This window comes from Bos mutus, chromosome 3, assembly GCF_027580195.1.
Source record: "Bos mutus isolate GX-2022 chromosome 3, NWIPB_WYAK_1.1, whole genome shotgun sequence".
Lineage (NCBI taxonomy): Eukaryota > Metazoa > Chordata > Mammalia > Artiodactyla > Bovidae > Bos > Bos mutus.
Genome location: NC_091619.1, coordinates 48,466,529 through 48,485,443, shown reverse-complemented (window position 1 = coordinate 48,485,443; position 18,915 = coordinate 48,466,529). Strand labels below are relative to the sequence as shown.

Below are 18,915 nucleotides of genomic sequence, written 5' to 3'. Positions count from 1 at the left end.
TGGCATCATTTCTTTTTGAAGGAAGGTCAGTTTTTGTTCTATTAAGTCCTTCTACTGATTGAATGAAGCCCACCCATATTATGAAGGGTATTGTGCTTTACATATTCCAAACTAAGCAATTTACATATTAATATTTTATCCAAAAATACCTTCACAGAAACATCCAGGATAATATTTGACTGAATTATCTGGGCACTGTTGCTCAGCTAAATTGACACAAAATCATATTACAGTCATTTTCAGTGGAGTTTGAAACTCTTTGTTAAAAATTTAGAGTATTTTCTGATTAGTTTGTTAAAATAACACTGACATTTAACCACATTTTTGCATAAAATGGAATTCGAAGGTATAGTCAACAGTTGACTTTTTCCATTTAGATCTTTTCATATCTTTGTGAGGTGTCATTTATTTCCCCAGCTGTGACAGCAACTAAATTTAGTCTAAATGTTTCAGTTTATAACCTAGGCATTCAGATTGCTTTGCCATTAAATATTAAACCAAGATTTTAGAAATAATTAAGCATGTCGAATTCATTGCTTTTATTAAAATTGTTGTTTCATATTGATAAGTTATGGCCCCAAGGCTTTTGCTTTTTCATTAAAGAAGTAAAAAAAGAACTATTTGAAATAATGCTTATTTCCACTAGGGACAAGAGAATAGAGCTAATGGGGGGATCATTAAGTTGAGCTATGCTACATAAACCCATTGTGACCTAGGCACTGACTCCCATGGCAGGTTGTGTGGAAGCTGTGGGCATCACTGACAAAGTCACTGTTAAGACAGGAGGGTGAGCCCCCAGCAAGGTGAGCTGCCCTACCTGCTGGCTGGCTGGACTGTATGCTCATGGAGGGCAGGGCTGGGGCTGAGTGTTCCTCTTTGTCCCCAAGGAACTTGGCACATGGCAAGTGCTCAGTAAACATTGTGAGTAATAAACAGGTTAAAAAAATGTTTATTTCATTTTTGTTTCTTTTTAAAATTTCTCTTTTTGTGGGTTTCATAATTATGTAATACAATAACATAGTATTATAGGTAATATACATACAGGAATATTCAGAAATTTTACTGATTGGGGTATATAATAAAACATTTTTGGAGATGTCATCTAGAAGATAAGGAAGTTTAATGTAAAATTTGATGAAGAGGATGATGGGAAGAAGCCTTAAAGCACTTTGGAAAATGAAGGGTAATTGTTTTTAGCTTGGACTTTTCTTTTTCTGAAATGTTTTGTTGTTATTGGGAGTTTTTCAATTTGAAATAGAATTCACGTTTATAGTGGGAAATATTAACTAACATACCAATTAAATTTACTGAGCAATGCATTCTCTTGCTGTTTTCAAATCTTCTTTGGTAGCCAAATAACAAGGGAAAAGCGCATGAAGGAATAGAATTAGAGTAGTAATACCAGACTATGAAAGCTGAGTGAATTCTGTCTCTGCTGTTTAGTTAGACTTTACTTTTATAAATAGGATTTTATAATGATTTAAAGTAGGGAAAGAAGGGACTTCCGTGGTGGTCCAGTGATTAAGACTCCATGCTTCAGGGGTGTGGGTTTGATTCCTGGTCAGGGAACTAAGATCCCTCATGCCACTTGATGTGGTCAAAAAACATTTTTTTTTTTTTAGTAGGGGAAAAAAAAAGGCAGATATTTTGAAATGATTTATTTGTAAATAACATGTGATTAAACCATGGGTGATTTGGAAAGATAAAACAACTAGAGATATAGAAAGGAGTGATACCTGAATGTTCTGAATATTGAATATCGATATTTAGCATTTTGATCTCTGAATATCTTGAATATGGGAGATGTAAAGAGCACCAAGTTATTAGCCAATTTGAAAATTATTCTTGAAGAATAGAAAATGATGCTTTTTCAGGCAGCAGGTAGATGGGAATATCTTTTGAAGACTGGAAGAGCCTTGCAGAACAGTGATTTTTATGTGTTAATATCTTGTTTCCTGTACTGTGTAACACTTATGAATGACCATAGTCCTGTTGAGAAGTTGATGGACTCCCATTTTATGGAAAAAGTATAAAGTGCCTTGGTAACTTGCCCAAGGTCAAAATGTACTATAAATGCAGAGCCCAGATTTTGAACCCAGGTTTATTTGATTCTGTTCAAACACTTCTTCACTGAGAGTCTGCTGTGGTGCTGGGAATAGTGCTTGTACCTTAGGAGTTCAGAGTAGAATAATACGTGGCTCCTGTCCTCAACATAGTGTTGCAAATGAATAAGATAGTAATCTGTAGGGAGCTTTGGGGAGCCAGAGAAAGACCATTTAGCTCAGTCTGAAATTTTAGGGGCATTTTCTGTCTGAACTGGATCTCAAGGAAGGAGTAAGAGTTAATTGCAAAGAGATGATCTGTGGAGGGTGTTGCTTGCACCAGGGGGAACCACATGTGTAAAGATATTTAGGCATAAAAATAGCATGATTTATGCTGAAGAACATATTTCTGTCTGAGTCTTAAAGGATGAGATTGGTGGTGACCAGCAGAAAGAAGAGCCTGAGTTTTTCTTTTCATACATGATTACCTGGACAAATATCAGAAACTGGTTAAAATATTTGTGGATAAAATTTCAGCCTTTTCAGTGTGGTTTTATCTTCCTTTTCTAGGATCAGTTCGACAGCTTAGACAAGCATACACAATGGGGAATTGACTTCTTGGAAAGATATGCCAAATTTGTTAAAGAGAGGATAGAAATTGAACAGAACTATGCGAAACAATTGAGGTAAGTTATATATTTTTTTCAGTTTTCAGAAATGAAATTACATGTTTAAATAGTTAGCTTTAGATAAATGTGATACACTAGGGGTTGAAATCTGTGTTTTTCATCAGAATTAGATTGAATTAGGTAACTGGTTTGTTTTATTTATTTATTTTTAAATTTTATTTTATTTTTAAACTTTACAATATTGTATTGGTTTTGCCAAATATCGAAATGAATCCGCCACAGGTATACATGTGTTCCCCATCCTGAACCCTCCTCCCTCCTCCCTCACCATACCATCCTCTGGGTCGTCCCAGTGCACCAGCCCCAAGCATCCTGTATCCTGCATCGAACCTGGACTGGCAACTCGTTTCATATATGATATTATACGTATTTCAATGCCATTCTCCCAAATCATCCCACCCTTGCCCTCTCCCACAGAGTCCAAAAGACTGTTCTATACATCTATGTCTCTTTTGCTGTCTCGTATACAGGGTTATTGTTACCATCTTTCTAAATTCCATATATATGCGTTAGTATACTGTATTGGTGTTTTTCTTTCTGGCTTACTTCACTCTGTATAATAGGCTCCAGTTTCATCCACCTCATTAGAACTGGTTCAAATGTATTCTTTTTAATGGCTGAGTAATACTCCATTGTGTATATGTACCATAGCTTTCTTATCCATTCATCTGCTGATGGACATCTAGGTTGCTTCCATGTCCTGGCTATTATAAACAGTGCTGCGATGAACATTGGGGTACATATGTCTCTTTCAATTCTTGTTTCCTCGGTGTGTATGCCCAGCAGTGGGATTGCTGGATCATAGGGCAGTTCTATTTCCAGTTTTTTAAGGAATCTCCACACTGTTCTCCATAGTGGCTGTACTAGTTTGCATTCCCACCAACAGTGTAAGAGGGTTCCCTTTTCTCCACACCCTCTCCAGCATTTATTGCTTGTAGACTTTTAGGTAATTGGTTTGTTTTAGTGACTGGTTTAATTAAATCATTGCCTAGTATCACAAGGAATATTGGCTGGCTAGATCATGAGCATCTTTCATTCCAGAAAGATACTTAAAATTATACAATCAAGAAGCAAAATTCCTGGAAAAAGAAATAACTTGGTAATATTAATAATTTTGTGCTTTACAGTTTTTTCCCCTGAACTTTTTGCGTTAGTAATCTTTCCAAAACATTGATTTCTCCAGTTTCTCATTTCTTCATAGTTTCTAAGACTTACAAAGTGAGTGTGATGAGCTGTGTTTCTTTCTGTCAAAAAGTAGATGTATATTACTGATAAAAGATTCTGGAAAATGTGTTGGGAGGTAAAAATTTTAAAGGGAAAATTTTAATCTTAAAACAAATGGAACTTAAGATTTTATTCAAGCAGAAAATCATTGTTGGACCACAACCTGATAACTAGTTTTGCTGCAACTTACTCAATAAAAATCGTGTTTGAAGCCTGAAGACTAGAAAACAGTGTAAGGTTCTAGGTAAAGGGGTTAGGATTCTTTATGTTTTATAGTGACAGAAAAATCCAGCCCACAAGGCACACATGAGTAAGGGTCCAAACATAATTTGATCTGTGGGTCAGATGTGTTCAGGCTCCTGTTTCTTGGCTCTTCTTCCCATTGTTGCCTTTATACTTGTTTTATTCAATACCATCCTTTTTACCCGGTAGCCCTAGATTGCATATCTTCATACTCCCACATCCTGGGGAAGAATGATGATATTTGTTGTGCATTTGAGGGGAGGAGATAGGAAGGGAAAGGGGGAAGGAAGAAAGTGAAAGAAAGGAGAGGGAGGAGATGGAAGGAGAGCAGAGTGCAAGCCTGTATCAGCTTCTCTTCTCCAGAAATCACAGCAAAAGTCTCCTTTTGCTGACCCTGGTTAGATTATATGCTTATCCTGAACAGTTCACTGAAGTGAGAATGTTAGATTGATTTATAGCTAATTAATTGCCCAAAAGAAATATAAGGTAGTGGATCACAGGAGGAAGGGAGATTTTGAGTGATAAACTACATATGCCCACCATTTATAGCAGTTTATTCAAGGAGCTGACTGGTTGTGGCCATGAGATAGACTAGTATGATGAATAGGTTACTTATAATGATATACATACTACTGTTTTGACATGTATTAAAATTGTAGCATCATGCTAATTTCTTGATCCATTTGCATCCTATGTTTTTTTAAAAAAAGTAATTTCCATATGGAAATATAACCAAGGAAGCTACAAGTATATTAATAATTGTGATGATATTTTATCTGCCCAAAAGTTTTGACTTGGGAACTTTACTGTGCAAGAATCTGGAAGCATTAAAGGACCTCTGAAAAGTTAAAATAGCAGTAAAAAGAATGTGTTCATGTGTGAACAATGAAAAATTTCCCTCATTTAATTTTTAATTTGATCTCAACTCTAGCACATTGTTTTCTGGTTTTTAAGTATGCCAGTAAAAGTGAAGAGAACAAATGCTACAGACAATAATACAGAGATGTGATTACAGTGTGAAGTGACAACAAAGATTAAAATATTGCAAAAAACAAGATAAAATGTTTCCAGCTTAAACATTCCTTCCTGTCAGTAAGGAAATGATGAAAAATACTGAGGAGTATACAATTTAAACAAGTCAGATATAGCAGCATATTTAAACTTAAAAGGGTGTTCAGTCTGTCAGTGTGAAAAGCAAGCTGTAGAACTGAAGGTACAGCAAGATGTCCTTGCTTACTTGAGGCTGAGTATATAGCTATGTATAAAATTTGTGTGTATTCTTTTTTTTTTTTTTTTAATTTGTGTGTATTCTGAAGAGATCTAAATGGGATACCCCAAATTGTTTGACCATGGTTACCCCTGGGGAACGAGAGTAGGGGGTGGGAAGGGACAGAACTTATACTTATTACTTGTACTTTTAAATTATTGAAGTTTTTCTAGTGATTATGTAATCTTAAGCAAAGAAGATGATATATTTCAAAGAATATCACCACAAATTTTAAAAGAAAAATTGGTAATTTATAAGGTAAGCTATCAGCAGTATGCTGTATTTAGTTGTCCAGAATAACTTGGGTCTCAAGGGTTTCAGGGTGGCCAAGATTTTAACAGAGTAAAAGACTGTAATCAAACAGCAGACTTGTCTGCCCTTCTATTTTGTGACTGATAATAACAGTTATAATTTTCACTTACTTGCAAAGAGAGATTTTGACAGCACTTCTTTGGAGCAGGAGTGGTTAGAACCCGTGATTACATGGTATGAAAATATACTTTTGTAGTGAGAAAATAGATGCTCTAGTTCAGTGATTTGCATCTTTTTTCTGTCCCAGCAGACTAAAGAAATTTAGTACATGTTCATCCTAACAGTGGTTTTCACTTGCAGTGATTCTCAACAAGAACAGGATTATTGGAAGGTGTTGAGGAATTCCAATAAAGAAGAGTTGGGAGGAGGCTTGTGTAACTTGAAAACCACAACTCCCTTTCCTTTGTCCACATTGATATTTGCTGCTTTGGATGAATACTTAGTAAATAATTGAATTATCAGCTGCTTTTTATAGTGTCTGTTTTGTCCAAAGGGAAGAAGTGTGCCTTGTTTATTTCCTTTTCTTTAATGAGAAAAATTCTTTTGGTTGACTCCCTCCTGTTTTGCTATGGCGGAGGAGGACAACTTCTTTTCATAGTGAGAAGAACTCTTTTTTCCTCCTAAATAATAACTGTATTCAGAATGTTAAATATTTTAAATATACTGCAGGATTAAATTTTGCAATATACTTTTGTAAATATACTATTTATTTGCATAAATTTTCACATGATTTTGGCGCTCCCTCGTTTATTTTCTTCTGTCTTCTATTTGTCTGTTTTGATGGCTTTGGTTTCACTTTATTTAAGTTTTGGTATTCACTTTTGGTAGTGATTTGAGGATGAGAATAAATAAAAAATAAAGCATCTAATTATGTTTGGAGACATAGTTATAAACAGTCCAACCATGTCCATTTTGATGGATAATAAGTGGTGACTATGAATCACTTGGTAGAACTTTCCTTTGTTTGTAGACATAAAAAGTAGAAGTTACTCTAATAAATTTATGCTATTGTATATGTATGACAGAGATTGACTAAATTTTCTTATGTGAAAAACTCTGTGCATAATGGTATGTATTATTTTTGTGTAGTAAAAATAATTACAGCAGTAAGTTCTATCATAGAGATTGCTGTATGAAATTATATTTCTCTATTTCACCCCAGATCATTCCTTTTGGCTCAAATGTGACAGTGTGGTACTGAAAGAAAAATAGATTGGATGACTAAAAATTACTCTTACCTTAACCAGAACAGAAATCTCTCCAGATTTCTTGGATCTTATTTCTGTTTCTATACCTTGACAACCATGGCGACATAACTGGTACCTCTAGAGCTGAGTGACTATAAGTTGAATGCATGAATGATTGAATGATCTGTGTTTCAGTTTAGTTTAGAAATTAGGATCTCAATATGCTGACCTTTGAACCATGTGCTGCTTTCTATCCATACTTGAGTTTATGTCATATATTATACATCAGTGTGAAGAGATTGCTCTACTAAGAGCTGTCCCCAATATTTAGGATAGGCTTAGATATAGAACAATGTAAATAAAACCAGTTTCTATTTTCTATTTAGTTTTTATTTTCTCATACTTCGTTATCAGAATTTTCTCTTTCTGTGTTTCTGTTTAGTAACAGAAGAACCTAGGGAGCTCATCTTTTGTGCTGACCTATGGAAAGTAGAGACTACTGTTTGTTTTTGGTCGGCCATTGTTTAACTTTTGACGCTTTTGACTTCCCTGAGTGTTTTGTTTTTTTTTTTAGAGGATAATTGCTTTACAATGTTGTGTTAGTTTCTGCTGTACAACAGAAAGGCTCATCACCTTAACAAGAATTACAGTCTATTCCTGATTTTTGTATTAAATGTTTTGTTAAATGATGAAGCCAAACCTAATAAATAAAGCATAAAGCTCTTAAGAAAGAAAATAGAGACTTCCTTGGTGGGCCAGTGGCTAAGACTCAGCACTCCCAATGCAGAGGATGTGGGTTTGATCCCTGGTCAGGGAACTAAATCTCACATGCTACAACTAAAAGACCCCACATGTGTCAATTAAAAGACCCTACATGTGACAACGAAGGGCCTGCATGCACCACAACTAAGACCAGGTGCAACCAAATAATATTTTTAAAAAAGAAAATAAGTTCAAACCAGTTGTGTTAAACATTTTGATAGTGAACTTTCCAATGAAAAGGATTTAAAGATCTTCTTTAAACAACTATAAAGAATAAGAAGGTTGTTAATGATGTTGGCTGTATAGATCACTTAGTTAATCTCTTAGCTTTTTCATAATACCTTTAATATTTTTATTTCTAAGTTATTTGTAGCCATTTGAATTGTGTGGCAGTGTCTAAAATGAGATATAATGTTTATTTTATCATCCTAATGTTTAAAATATGGTCACATCAGATAAATTAAGCTGTTTATTTGAATCTAGGACTATGTTGTATAGTTCTTCAAGAATCTAATATTTAGAGGGAAAACAAGTTATCAACTTGCAGAAGAAAATTTCTCTGAAAAGTGTAATACTTAAATATGGGGCAATCTGTTCCTTCCTCGGTCTAAATTGAGCAAATAAAATAATTTTTCTCTTTTCTGTCTTCAACATACCAGAAAATACTCTTCTGAAAGATTTGCAGTTGCCTAGAAATCACATTGTTATGCCTATTGCATCCTAAATAGTAATGAATTGTTGAATATGTTCTTTGAGTATAGAGTATGAAGCTGATAATATAGATACAGAATACAGAGCCCCATTCACATCTTACGAACTGTGTATCCTTGACATGGTAAAGATAAAGCAAAAGTAGGAACTGGCATTTTTAAGAAATAAGATACTTTGTTCACTTTAATATCCATTGAAACTTGCTTGAATTTCTTCTCCTAGGGCCTTCAGGCGTAAATTCTTTCTTTAAATTTAAATTTATTTATTTTAATTGGAGGCTAATTACTTTACAATATTGTATTGGTTTTGCCATACATCAACATAAACCCACCACAGGCATACACGTGTTCCCCATCCTAAACCCTACTCCCACCTCCCTCCCGTACCATCCCTCTGGGTCATCCCAGTGCACTAGCCCCAAGCATCCTGAATCCTGCATCGAACCTGGACTGGCGATTCGTTTCTTATATGATATTATACATGTTTCAATGCCATTCTCCCAAATCATCCCACCCTTGCCCTCTCCCACAGAGTCCAAAAGACTCTTCTATACATCTGTGTCTCTTTTGCTCTCTCACATACAGGGTTATCGTTACCATCTTTCTAAATTCCATATATATGCGTTAGTATATATATGTAGTATTGGTGTAGTATAGTATTGGTGTTTTTCTTTTTGGCTTACTTCACTCTGTATAATAGGCTCCAGTTTCATCCACCTCATTAGAACTGATTCAAATGTATTCTTTTTAATGGCTGAGTAATACTCAATTGTGTGTATGTACCACAGCTTTCCTATCTATTCATCTGTTGATGGACATCTAGGTTGCTTCCATGTCCTGGCTATTATAAACAGTGCTGCAGTGAACATTGGGGTACATGTGTCTCTTTCAGTTCTGGTTTCCTCAGTGTGTATGCCCAGCAGTGAGATTGCTGGATCATAATGCAGTTCTATTTCCAGTTTTTTAAGGAATCTCCATGCTCTTCTCTGTAGTGGCTGTACTAGTTTGCATTCCCACCAACAGTGTAAGAGGGTTCCCTTTTCTTCACAGCCTCTCCAGCATTTATTGCTTGTAGACTTTTGGATAGCAGCCATTCTGACTGGCATGAAATAATACCTCATTGTGGTTTTGATTTGCATTTCTCTGATAATGAGTGATGTTGAGCATCTTTTCATGTGTTTGTTAGCCATCTGTATGTCTTTTGTGGAGAAATGTCTATTTAGTTCTTTGGCCCATTTTTTGATTGGGTCGTTTATTTTTCTGGAATTGAGCTGCAGGAGTTGCTTGTATATTTTTGAGATTAGTTGTTTGTCAGTTGCTTCATTTGCTATTATTTTCTCCCATTCCGAAGGCTGTCTTTTCACCTTGCTTATAGTTTCCTTTGTTGTGCAGAAGCTTTTAATTTTAATTAGGTCTCATTTGTTTATTTTGCTTTTATTTCCAGTATTCTGGGAGGTGGGTCATAGAGGATCCTGCTGTGATTTATGTCAGGAGACTATTTTGCCTATGTTCTCCTCTAGGAGTTTTATAGTTTCTGGTCTTACGTTTAGATCTTTAATCCATTTTGAGTTTATTTTTGTGTATGGTGTTAGAAAGTGTTCTAGTTTCATTCTTTTACAAGTGGTTGACCAATTTTCCCAGCACCACTTGTTAAAGAGATTGTCTTTAATCCATTCTATATTCTTGCCTCCTTTGTCAAAGATAAGGTGTCCATAGGTGCGTGCATTTATCTCTGGGCTTTCTACTTGTTCCATTGATATATATTTCTGTCTTTGTGCCAGTACCATACTGTCTTGATGACTGTGGCCTTGTAGTAGAGCCTGAAGTCAGGCAGGTTGATTCCCCCAGTTCCATTCTTCTTTCTCAAGATTGCTTTGGCTATTCGAGGTTTTCTGTATTTTCATACAAACTGTGAAATTATTTGTTCTAGCTCTGTGAAAAATACCATTGGTAGCTTGATAGGGATTGCATTGAATCTATAGATTGCTTTGGGTAGTATACTCATTTTCACTATATTGATTCTTCCAATCCATGAACATGGTATATTTCTCCCTCTATTAGTGTCCTCTTTAATTTCTTTCACCACTGTTTTATAGTTTTCTATAAATAGGTCTTTAGTTTCTTTAGGTAGATATATTCCCAAGTATTTTATTCTTTTTGTCACAATGGTGAATGGAATTGTTTCCTTAATTTCTCTTTCTATTTTCTCATAATTAGTGTATAGGAATGCAGGGGATTTCTGTGTGTTGATTTTATATCCTGCAACTTTACTATATTCATTGCTTAGCTCTAGTAGTTTTCTGGTGGAGTCTTTAGGGTTTTCTATGTAGAGGATCATGTCATCTGCAAACAGTGAGAGTTTTACTTTTTCTTTTCCAATTTGGATTCCTTTTATTTCTTTTTCTGCTCTGATTGCTGTGGCCAAAACTTCCAAAACTATGTTGAATAGTAATGGTGAAAGTGGGCACCCTTGTCTTATTCCTGACTTTAGAGGGAATGCTTTCAATTTTTCACCATTGAGGATAATGTTTGCTGTGGGTTTGTCATATATAGCTTTTATTATGTTGAGGTATGTTCCTTCTATTCCTGCTTTCTGAAGAGTTTTTATCATAAATGGATGTTGAATTTTGTCAAAGGCTTTCTCTGCATCTATCGAGATAATCATATGGCTTTTATTTTTCAGTTTGTTAATGTGGTGTATTACATTGATTGATTTGCGGCTATTGAAGAATCCTTGCATCCCTGGGATAAAGCTCACTTGGTCATGGTGTATGATCTTTTTAATGTGTTGTTGGATTCTGATTGCTAGAATTTTGTTAAGGATTTTTGCATCTATGTTCATCAGTGATAAAAAAAATTGAAATCATTTCAAGCATCTTTTCTGACCACAATGCAGTAAGATTAGATCTCAATTACAGGAGAAAAACTATTAAAAATTCCAGCATATGGAGGCTGAATAACACGCTGCTGAATAACCAACAAATCACAGAAGAAATCAAAAAAGAAATCAAAATATCCATAGAAATGAATGAAAATGAAAACACAACAACCCAAAACCTGTGGGACACTGTAAAAGCAGTGCTAAGGGGAAAGTTCATAGCAATACAGGCATACCTCAAGAAACAAGAAAAAAGTCAAATAAATAACCTAACTCTACACCTAAAGCAACTAGAAAAGGAAGAAATGAAGAACCCCAGGGTTAGTGGAAGGAAAGAAATCTTAAAAATTAGGGTAGAAATAAATGCAAAAGAAACAGAAGAGACCATAGCAAAAATCAACAAAGCCAAAAGCTGGTTATTTGAAAGGATAAATAAAATTGACAAACCATGAACTAGACTCATCAAGAAACAAAGGGACAAAAATCAAATCAATAAAATTAGAAATGAAAATGGAGAGATCACAACAGACAACACAGAAATACAAAGGATCATAAGAGACTAGTATCAACAATTATATGCCAATAAAATGGACAACGTGGAAGAAATGGACAAATTCTTAGAAAAGTACAACTTTTCAAAACTGAACCAGGAAGAAATAGAAAATCTGTAACAGACCCATCACAAGCATGGAAATTGAAAATGTAATCAGAAATCTTCCAGCAAACAAAAGCCCAGGTCCATACAGCTTCACAGCTGAATTCTACCAAAAATTTAGAGAAGAGCTAACACCTATCCTACTCAAACTCTTCCAGAAAATTGCAGAGGAAGGTAAACTTCCAAACTCATTCTGTGAGGCCACCATCACCCTAATAAAAACCTGACAAAGATGCCAGGCATAAATTCTTAAGTCCTCTTATTTATTCTTAATTTATTTTACGATCTGCCACCAGTAGAGGTATATTGAGAATGAAGCATGTCCTTTAAAAAACAAATGCAGTATTCAGAATTTGTCTAATACCACTTGTACCTAATGTGAAATTTACTGTTTTAATCATTTCTAAGTGTATATTTCAGCTGTGTTAAGTATATTCATCCTTCTGTGATCAATCCTTAGAACTTAATCATCTTGAGAAACTGAAACTCTGTGTATTAACTCTCCATTTTCCCCTTCTTCTAGGTCCTGGCAATTCCACTTTCTGTTTCTGTGAAATTGACTACTCTAGGTACTGTATAAGTAAAATCATACAGTATTTGTTCTTTGGGGGATGGGTTTATTTCACTTCTATTGTTCAGTTGCTAAATTGTGTACATCTCCTTGCAACCTCATGGACTGCAGCATGCCAGACTTCCCTTCCTTCCCTCATGGACTGCAGCACGCCAGGGAAAGATGGATAGAGATCCATCACTATCTCTTGGAGTTTGCTGAAACTCATGTCCATTGAGACATACATGATGACATACAGTCATCTCATCCTCTGTCACCCCCGTCTCCTCCCAGCATCAGTCTTTCGCCCTCAGTCTTTCCCAGCATCAGGGTCTTTTCCAGTGAGTTGGCTCTTCGTGTCAGGTGGCCAAAGTATTTGAGCTTCAGCATCAGTCCTTCTAATGAGTATTCAGGGTTGCTTTACTTTAGGATTGACTGGTTTAGTCTCCTTGATGTCCAGGGAACTCTCAAGAGTCTTCTCTAGCACCACAGTTCAAAAGCATCAGTTCTTTGGCACTCAGCCTTCTTTATGGTCCAAGTCTCACATCTGTACATGACTACTGAAAAAACCATAACTTTGTACGGACCTTTGTTGGCAAAGTGATGTCTCTGCTGCTTTTTAATATGCTCTCTAGGCTTATCATAACTTTCTTCCAAAGAGCAAGCGTCTTTTAATTTCATGGCTGCGGTCACCATCCACAGTGATTCTGGAGCCCAAGAAAATAAAATCTGTCACTGTTTCCACTTTTTCCCTATCTATTTGCCTTGAAGTGATGGGACCAGATGCCATGATCTTAGTTTTTTGAATGTTGAGTTTTAAGCCAGCTTTTTCACTCTCCTCTTTCACTTTCATTAAGAGGCTCTTTAGTTCCTCTTCACATTCTGCCATTAGAGTGGTGTCATCTGTATAGCTGAGGTTGTTGATATTTTTCCTAACAGCCTTGATTCCAGCTTGTGATTCATCCAGCCTGGCATTTCAAATGATGTACCCTGGGTGGAAGTTAAATAAGTAGGGTGACCGTATACAGCCTTGACATACTCCTTTCCTGATTTTGAACCAGTCTGTGCTTCCATGTCTGGTTCTAACCAGGTTGCTTCTTGACCTGCATACAGGTTTCTCAGGAGGCAGGTAAGGTGGTCTAGTATTCCCATCTCTTTAAGAATTTCCCACAGTTTATTTCACTTAGCACAATGTTTTAAGGGTTTATCCGTGTTGGGAAGTATATCAGAATTTCCTTCCTTTTTAAGATTGAATATTATTCCATTGTATGGATAGTACCACATTCTCTTTATCCATTTATCTGTTGATAAGCATTTGGGTTTTTTCCACCTGTTTGGTATTGTGAATAGTGATTCTATGAGCATGGTGTCCAAATATCTGATTCCCTACTTTTAATTCTTTGTGTGTATACCTAGAAGAGGAATTGCTAGATCATATAGTAATTCTGTGTTTAATTTTTTGAGGAGTACCATACTGTTTTTTGCAGTGGGTGATCTAGTTTGCATCCCTACCAGTATGCAAGGGTTCTAATTTCTCTACATCCTTACCAGTGCTTATTATTTTCTGGATGATTCCTTCCTTACTACCTTCCTATACTCCTTCCAGCCTTCCTTCCTCCCTTTTTCCCTTTCTCCCTGCCTGTCTTTTTCTCCATCCACCTGCCCTTTTTGGCTTCTTTTTGTGTGTTGGCTTTATTCTTTCAGTGCAGACTGACTTTTTTGCTGCACATGGCAAGAAACATACTCACCAATTAAGTTTTATGTTTGAGAGATTCAAATCTCATTCTGGCCTCAAAGTTCTGGTACAAAACGTTTTCCATCTCTGGATCACTTAACTGAGACCCTCAAATAAGGTCATCTTTGTTAATCTGGCAACTCTTAAGCATGATAACTGTTAGAGGGAGGGAAATTAAGACAAAAGATCCTAGTCAGTCTCAGATATCTAATACTACCCTTTTGCCAGAAGAAATACGAAGTTGGTACAAAAGTTACTGCGGTTTTACATTGTTGAACTTTGCCATTTGATACTAGAATACATTCTTAAATAAATGTTGGTATTATATATCACTTTAATACACTTTTCTTGCATTATGTTTTTTTGCTAATGACTTATTGCTGTTTTATATTTATTTTAGATTAGGGAAATGATGTTAGACAAAAAGCAAATTCAAGAGATTTTTTTTTTGAGTTCAAAATGGGTTATAAAGCAGTAGAGACAATTTGCAACATCAACAGCACATTTGGCCCAGGAACTGCTAACAAACGTTTATACAGGAAAATGGTAGTTCAAGAAGTTTGGCAAAGGAGATGAGAGCTTTTAAGATGAGGAGTGCTATGGCCAGCCATCAGAAGTTGACAGTGACCGATTGAAAACAATCATCAAAGCTGATCCTCTTAAAACTACATGAGAAGTTGCGAAAGAACTCAGTGTTGACCATGCTATGGTCGTTTGGCATTTGAAGCAAATTGGAATAGTGATAAAGTTCAGTAACCAGATGCCTCATGAGCTGACCACAAATGAAAAAAATCATCGTTTTGAAGTGTCATCTTCTCTTATTCTGTGCAACAACAACAATCCATTTCTCATTTGGATTGTGATGTGCAACAAAGTGGATTTTCTATGACAACTGGCAATGACAAACTCGAGGTTGGAGCGAGAAGAAGCTCCAAAGCACCTCCCAAAGCCAGACTTGCTCAAAAAAAGGTCATGGTCACTGGTGGTCTGCTGCCATTCTGATCCATTACAACTTTCTGAATCCTAGTGGAACCATTATATCTGAGAAGAATGCTCAGCAGATTGATGAGATGCACTGAAAACTGCAACGCCTACAGCCGGCATTGAAGAACTGGCCCAGTAGAATGGGCCCAGTTCTTCTCCACGACAATGCCCGACTGCATGTCAGAGAACCAGCTCTTAAAAAGTTGAGCAAATTTGGTTATGAAGTTTTGCCTCATCCACCATATTCACCTGACCTCTCGCAAAGCAACTACCACTTCTTCAAGCATCTCAACACTTTTTGCAGGCAAAACACTTCCATAACCAGAAGGAGGCAGAAAATGCTTTCCAAGAGTTCACTGAGTCTTGATGCATGGATTTTTATGCTACAGGAATAAACAAACTTCTTTCTCATTGGCAAAAATGTGTTGATTATAATGGCTCCTATTTTGATTAATAAAGATGTGTTTGAGCCTGAAAAAGAGAAAGTCGATCAGTCGTGTCCCACTCTTTGCAACCCCATGGACTAAACAGTTCATAGAATTATCTAGGCCAGAATACTGGAGTGGGTAGCCGTTCCCTTCTCCAGGGAATCTTCCCAACCCAGGGATCGAACCCAGGTCTCCTGCATTGCAGGCAGATTCTTTGCCACAAAGGAAGCCCAAAAATACTGGAGTGGGTAGCCTAACCCTTCGCCAGCAGATCTTCCTGACCCAGGAATTAAACTGGGGTATCCTGCATTGCAGATGTATTCTTTACCAATTGAGCTATCAGGGAAGCTCAGTTTGAGTGTTTGAGGCTAGTTATAATGATTTAAAATTCATGGTCTGAAGCTGCAGTTACTTTCTACCAACCTGATAGTATGATTTGTTCACCCTTTACAAATGATATGGTATTTATCACCTGTTAAACAGCAATTGGAACTTGTTTTTGTTAGTTGCTCAGTCCTGTCTGACCCTTTGCAACCCCGTGGACTGCAGCATGCCAGGCTTCCCTGTCCCACACTATCTCCCAGAGTTTGCTCAAACTCATGTTCATCGAATCAGTGATGCCTTCCAGCCATCTCATCCTCTGTCATCCTCTTCTCCTGCCTTCAGTCTTTCCTAGCATCAGGGTCTTTTCCAATAAGTCAACTCTTTGTATCAGGGAGCCAAAGAATTGGAGCTTCAGCATCTGTCCTTCCAGTGGATATTCAGGATTGATTTCCTTTAGGATTGACTGGTTTGATCTTGTTGTCTAGGGGACTCTCAAGAGTCTCTTCTCCAGCACCACAACTGAAAGCATCAATTCTTCGGTGCTGAGCCTTCTTTATGGTCCAACTCTCACATCTGTACATGACTACTGGAAAAACCATAGCTTTGACTATATGCACCTGTAGGCAAAGTGATGTCTCTGCTTTTTAATATGCCATCTAGGTTTGTCATAGATTTTCTTCCAAGGAGCAAGTGTTGTTTAATTTCATGGCTGCAAGTCACCATCTGCAGTGATTCTGTAGCCCATGAAAATAAAGTCTGTCACTATTTGCATTTTTCGCCATCTGTTTGCCATGAAGTGATGAGAACGGATACCATGATCTAAGTTTTTTGAATGTTGAGTTTTAAGCCAGCTTTTTCACTCTTCTCTTTCACTTTTATCAAGAGTCTCTTTAGTTTCTCTTTGTTTTCTGCCGTTAGGATGGTGTCATGGGCATATCTGAGGTTATTGATATTTCTCCCGGCAATCTTGATTCCAGCTTGAGCTTTATCCAGCCCCACATTTTGCATGATGTACTCTGCATATAAGTTAAAATTAGCATGGTGACAATATACAGCCTTGACATACTCCTTTCCCAATTTGGAACCAGGCCGTTGTTCCATATCTGGTTCTAACTGTTGCTTCTTGACCTGCATCAGGTTTTGCAGGAGGCAGATAAGGTGGTCTGATATTCCCATATTCAAGAATTCTCCACAGCTTGTTTTGATCCACATAGTCAAAGACTTTAGCTTAGTCTGTGAAGCAGAAGTAGATGTTTTTCTGGAATTCCCTTGCTTTTTCTATGATCCAGCAGATGTTGTCAATTTGATCTCTGGTTCCTCTGCCTTTTCTTAATCCAAGTTGTACATCTGGAAGTTCTCAGTTCACATACTGTTGAAGCCTGCCTTGAAGGATTTTGAGCATTACCTTGCTAGAATGTGAAATGAGTGCAGTTGTGTGGTAGTTTGAACATTGTTTGGCATTGCCCTTCTTTGGAATTGGGATGAAAACTGACCTTTTCCAGTCCTGTGGTCGCTGCTGAGTTTTCCAAATTTGCTGGCATATTGAGTGCAGCACTTGCACAGCATCATCTTTTAGGATTTGAAAGAGCTCAGCTGGAATTCCATCACCTCCATTAGCTTTGTTGTAGTGATGCTTCCTAAGACCCACTTGACTTCAGACTCCAGGGTGTCTGGTTCTAGGTGAGTGATCACACCATTGTCGTTATCCAGGTCATTAAGACCTTTTTTGTACAGTTTTTTGTATTCTTGCCGCCTCCTCTTAATCTCTTCTGTTCTGTTAGGTCCTTACCATTTCTGTCCTTTATTGTGCCCATCTTTGCATGAAATGTTCCCTTGGTATCTCTTAATTTTCTTGAAGAGGTCTCTAGTCTTTCCCATTCTGTTGTTTTCCTCTGTTTCTTTGCATGGCACACTTAGGAAGGCTTTCTTATCTCTCCTTGCTATTCTTTGGAACTCTGCATTCAGATGGGTATATCTTTCCTTTTCTCTTTACCCTTCGCTTTTCTTTTCTCAGCTATTTGTAAGGCCTCCTCAGACAGCCATTTTGCTTTTTTGCATTTCTTTTTCTCGGGGATGGTTTTGATTACCCCCTTCTGTACAGTGTTACAGACCTCCATTATAGTGCTTCAGACACTCTGTCTCAGATCTAATCCTTTGAATCTATTTGTCACTTCCACTGTAAAATCATAAAGGATTTGATTTAGGTCATACCTGAGTGACCTAGTGGTTTTCCCTACTTTCTTAAATTTAAGTATGAATTTTGCGATAAGGAGCTGATCTGAGCCACAGTCAGCTCCAGGTCTTGTTTTTGCTGACTGTACGGCTTATCCATCTTCAGCTGCAAAGAATATAATCAGTCTGATTTTGGTATTGACCATCTGGTGATGTCCATGTGTTGAGTTATCTCTTGTGTTGTTGGAAGAGAATGTTTGCTATGACCAGTGTGTTCTCTTGGCAAAACTTTGTTAGCCTTTGCACCGCTTCATTTTATTCCAAGGCCATACTTTCCTGTTACTCCAGATATCTCTTGACTTCCTACTTTTGCATTCTAGACCCCTGTGATGAAAAGGACATCTTTGTTTGGTGTTAGTTCTAGAAGGTCTTTTAGGTCTTCATAGAACTGTTTAACTTCAGCTTCTTCTGCATCAGTGATTGGGACATAGACTTGGATTACTGGATATTGAATGGTTTGCCTTGGAAAGCAACTGAGATCATTCTGTCCTTTTTGAGATTGCATCCAAGAACTGCATATTGGACTCTCTTGTTGAGTATGAGGGCTACTCCATTTCTTTTAAGGGATTCTTGCCCACAGTAGTAGATATAGTGGTCATCTGAATTAAATCCACCCATTCCCGTCAGTTTTAGTTCACTGATTCCTAAAATGTCAGTGTTCACTCTTGCCATCTCCTGTTTGACCACTTCCAA

At 36.9% G+C, this 18,915-nt stretch overlaps 1 protein-coding gene across 2 annotated transcripts in view; it reads left to right on the top strand.

Annotated features, from left to right (window-relative positions):
• FNBP1L (formin binding protein 1 like) overlaps positions 1-18,915 on the top strand; it is a 119,079-nt gene that overhangs the window by 52,880 nt on the left and 47,284 nt on the right. For both annotated transcript variants that reach the window (XM_005894693.2, XM_005894694.2), the window contains exon 2: positions 2,613-2,728. In XM_005894693.2, the coding sequence (XP_005894755.1) occupies positions 2,613-2,728 (116 nt within the window). The remainder of the gene's footprint in view (positions 1-2,612; positions 2,729-18,915) is intronic.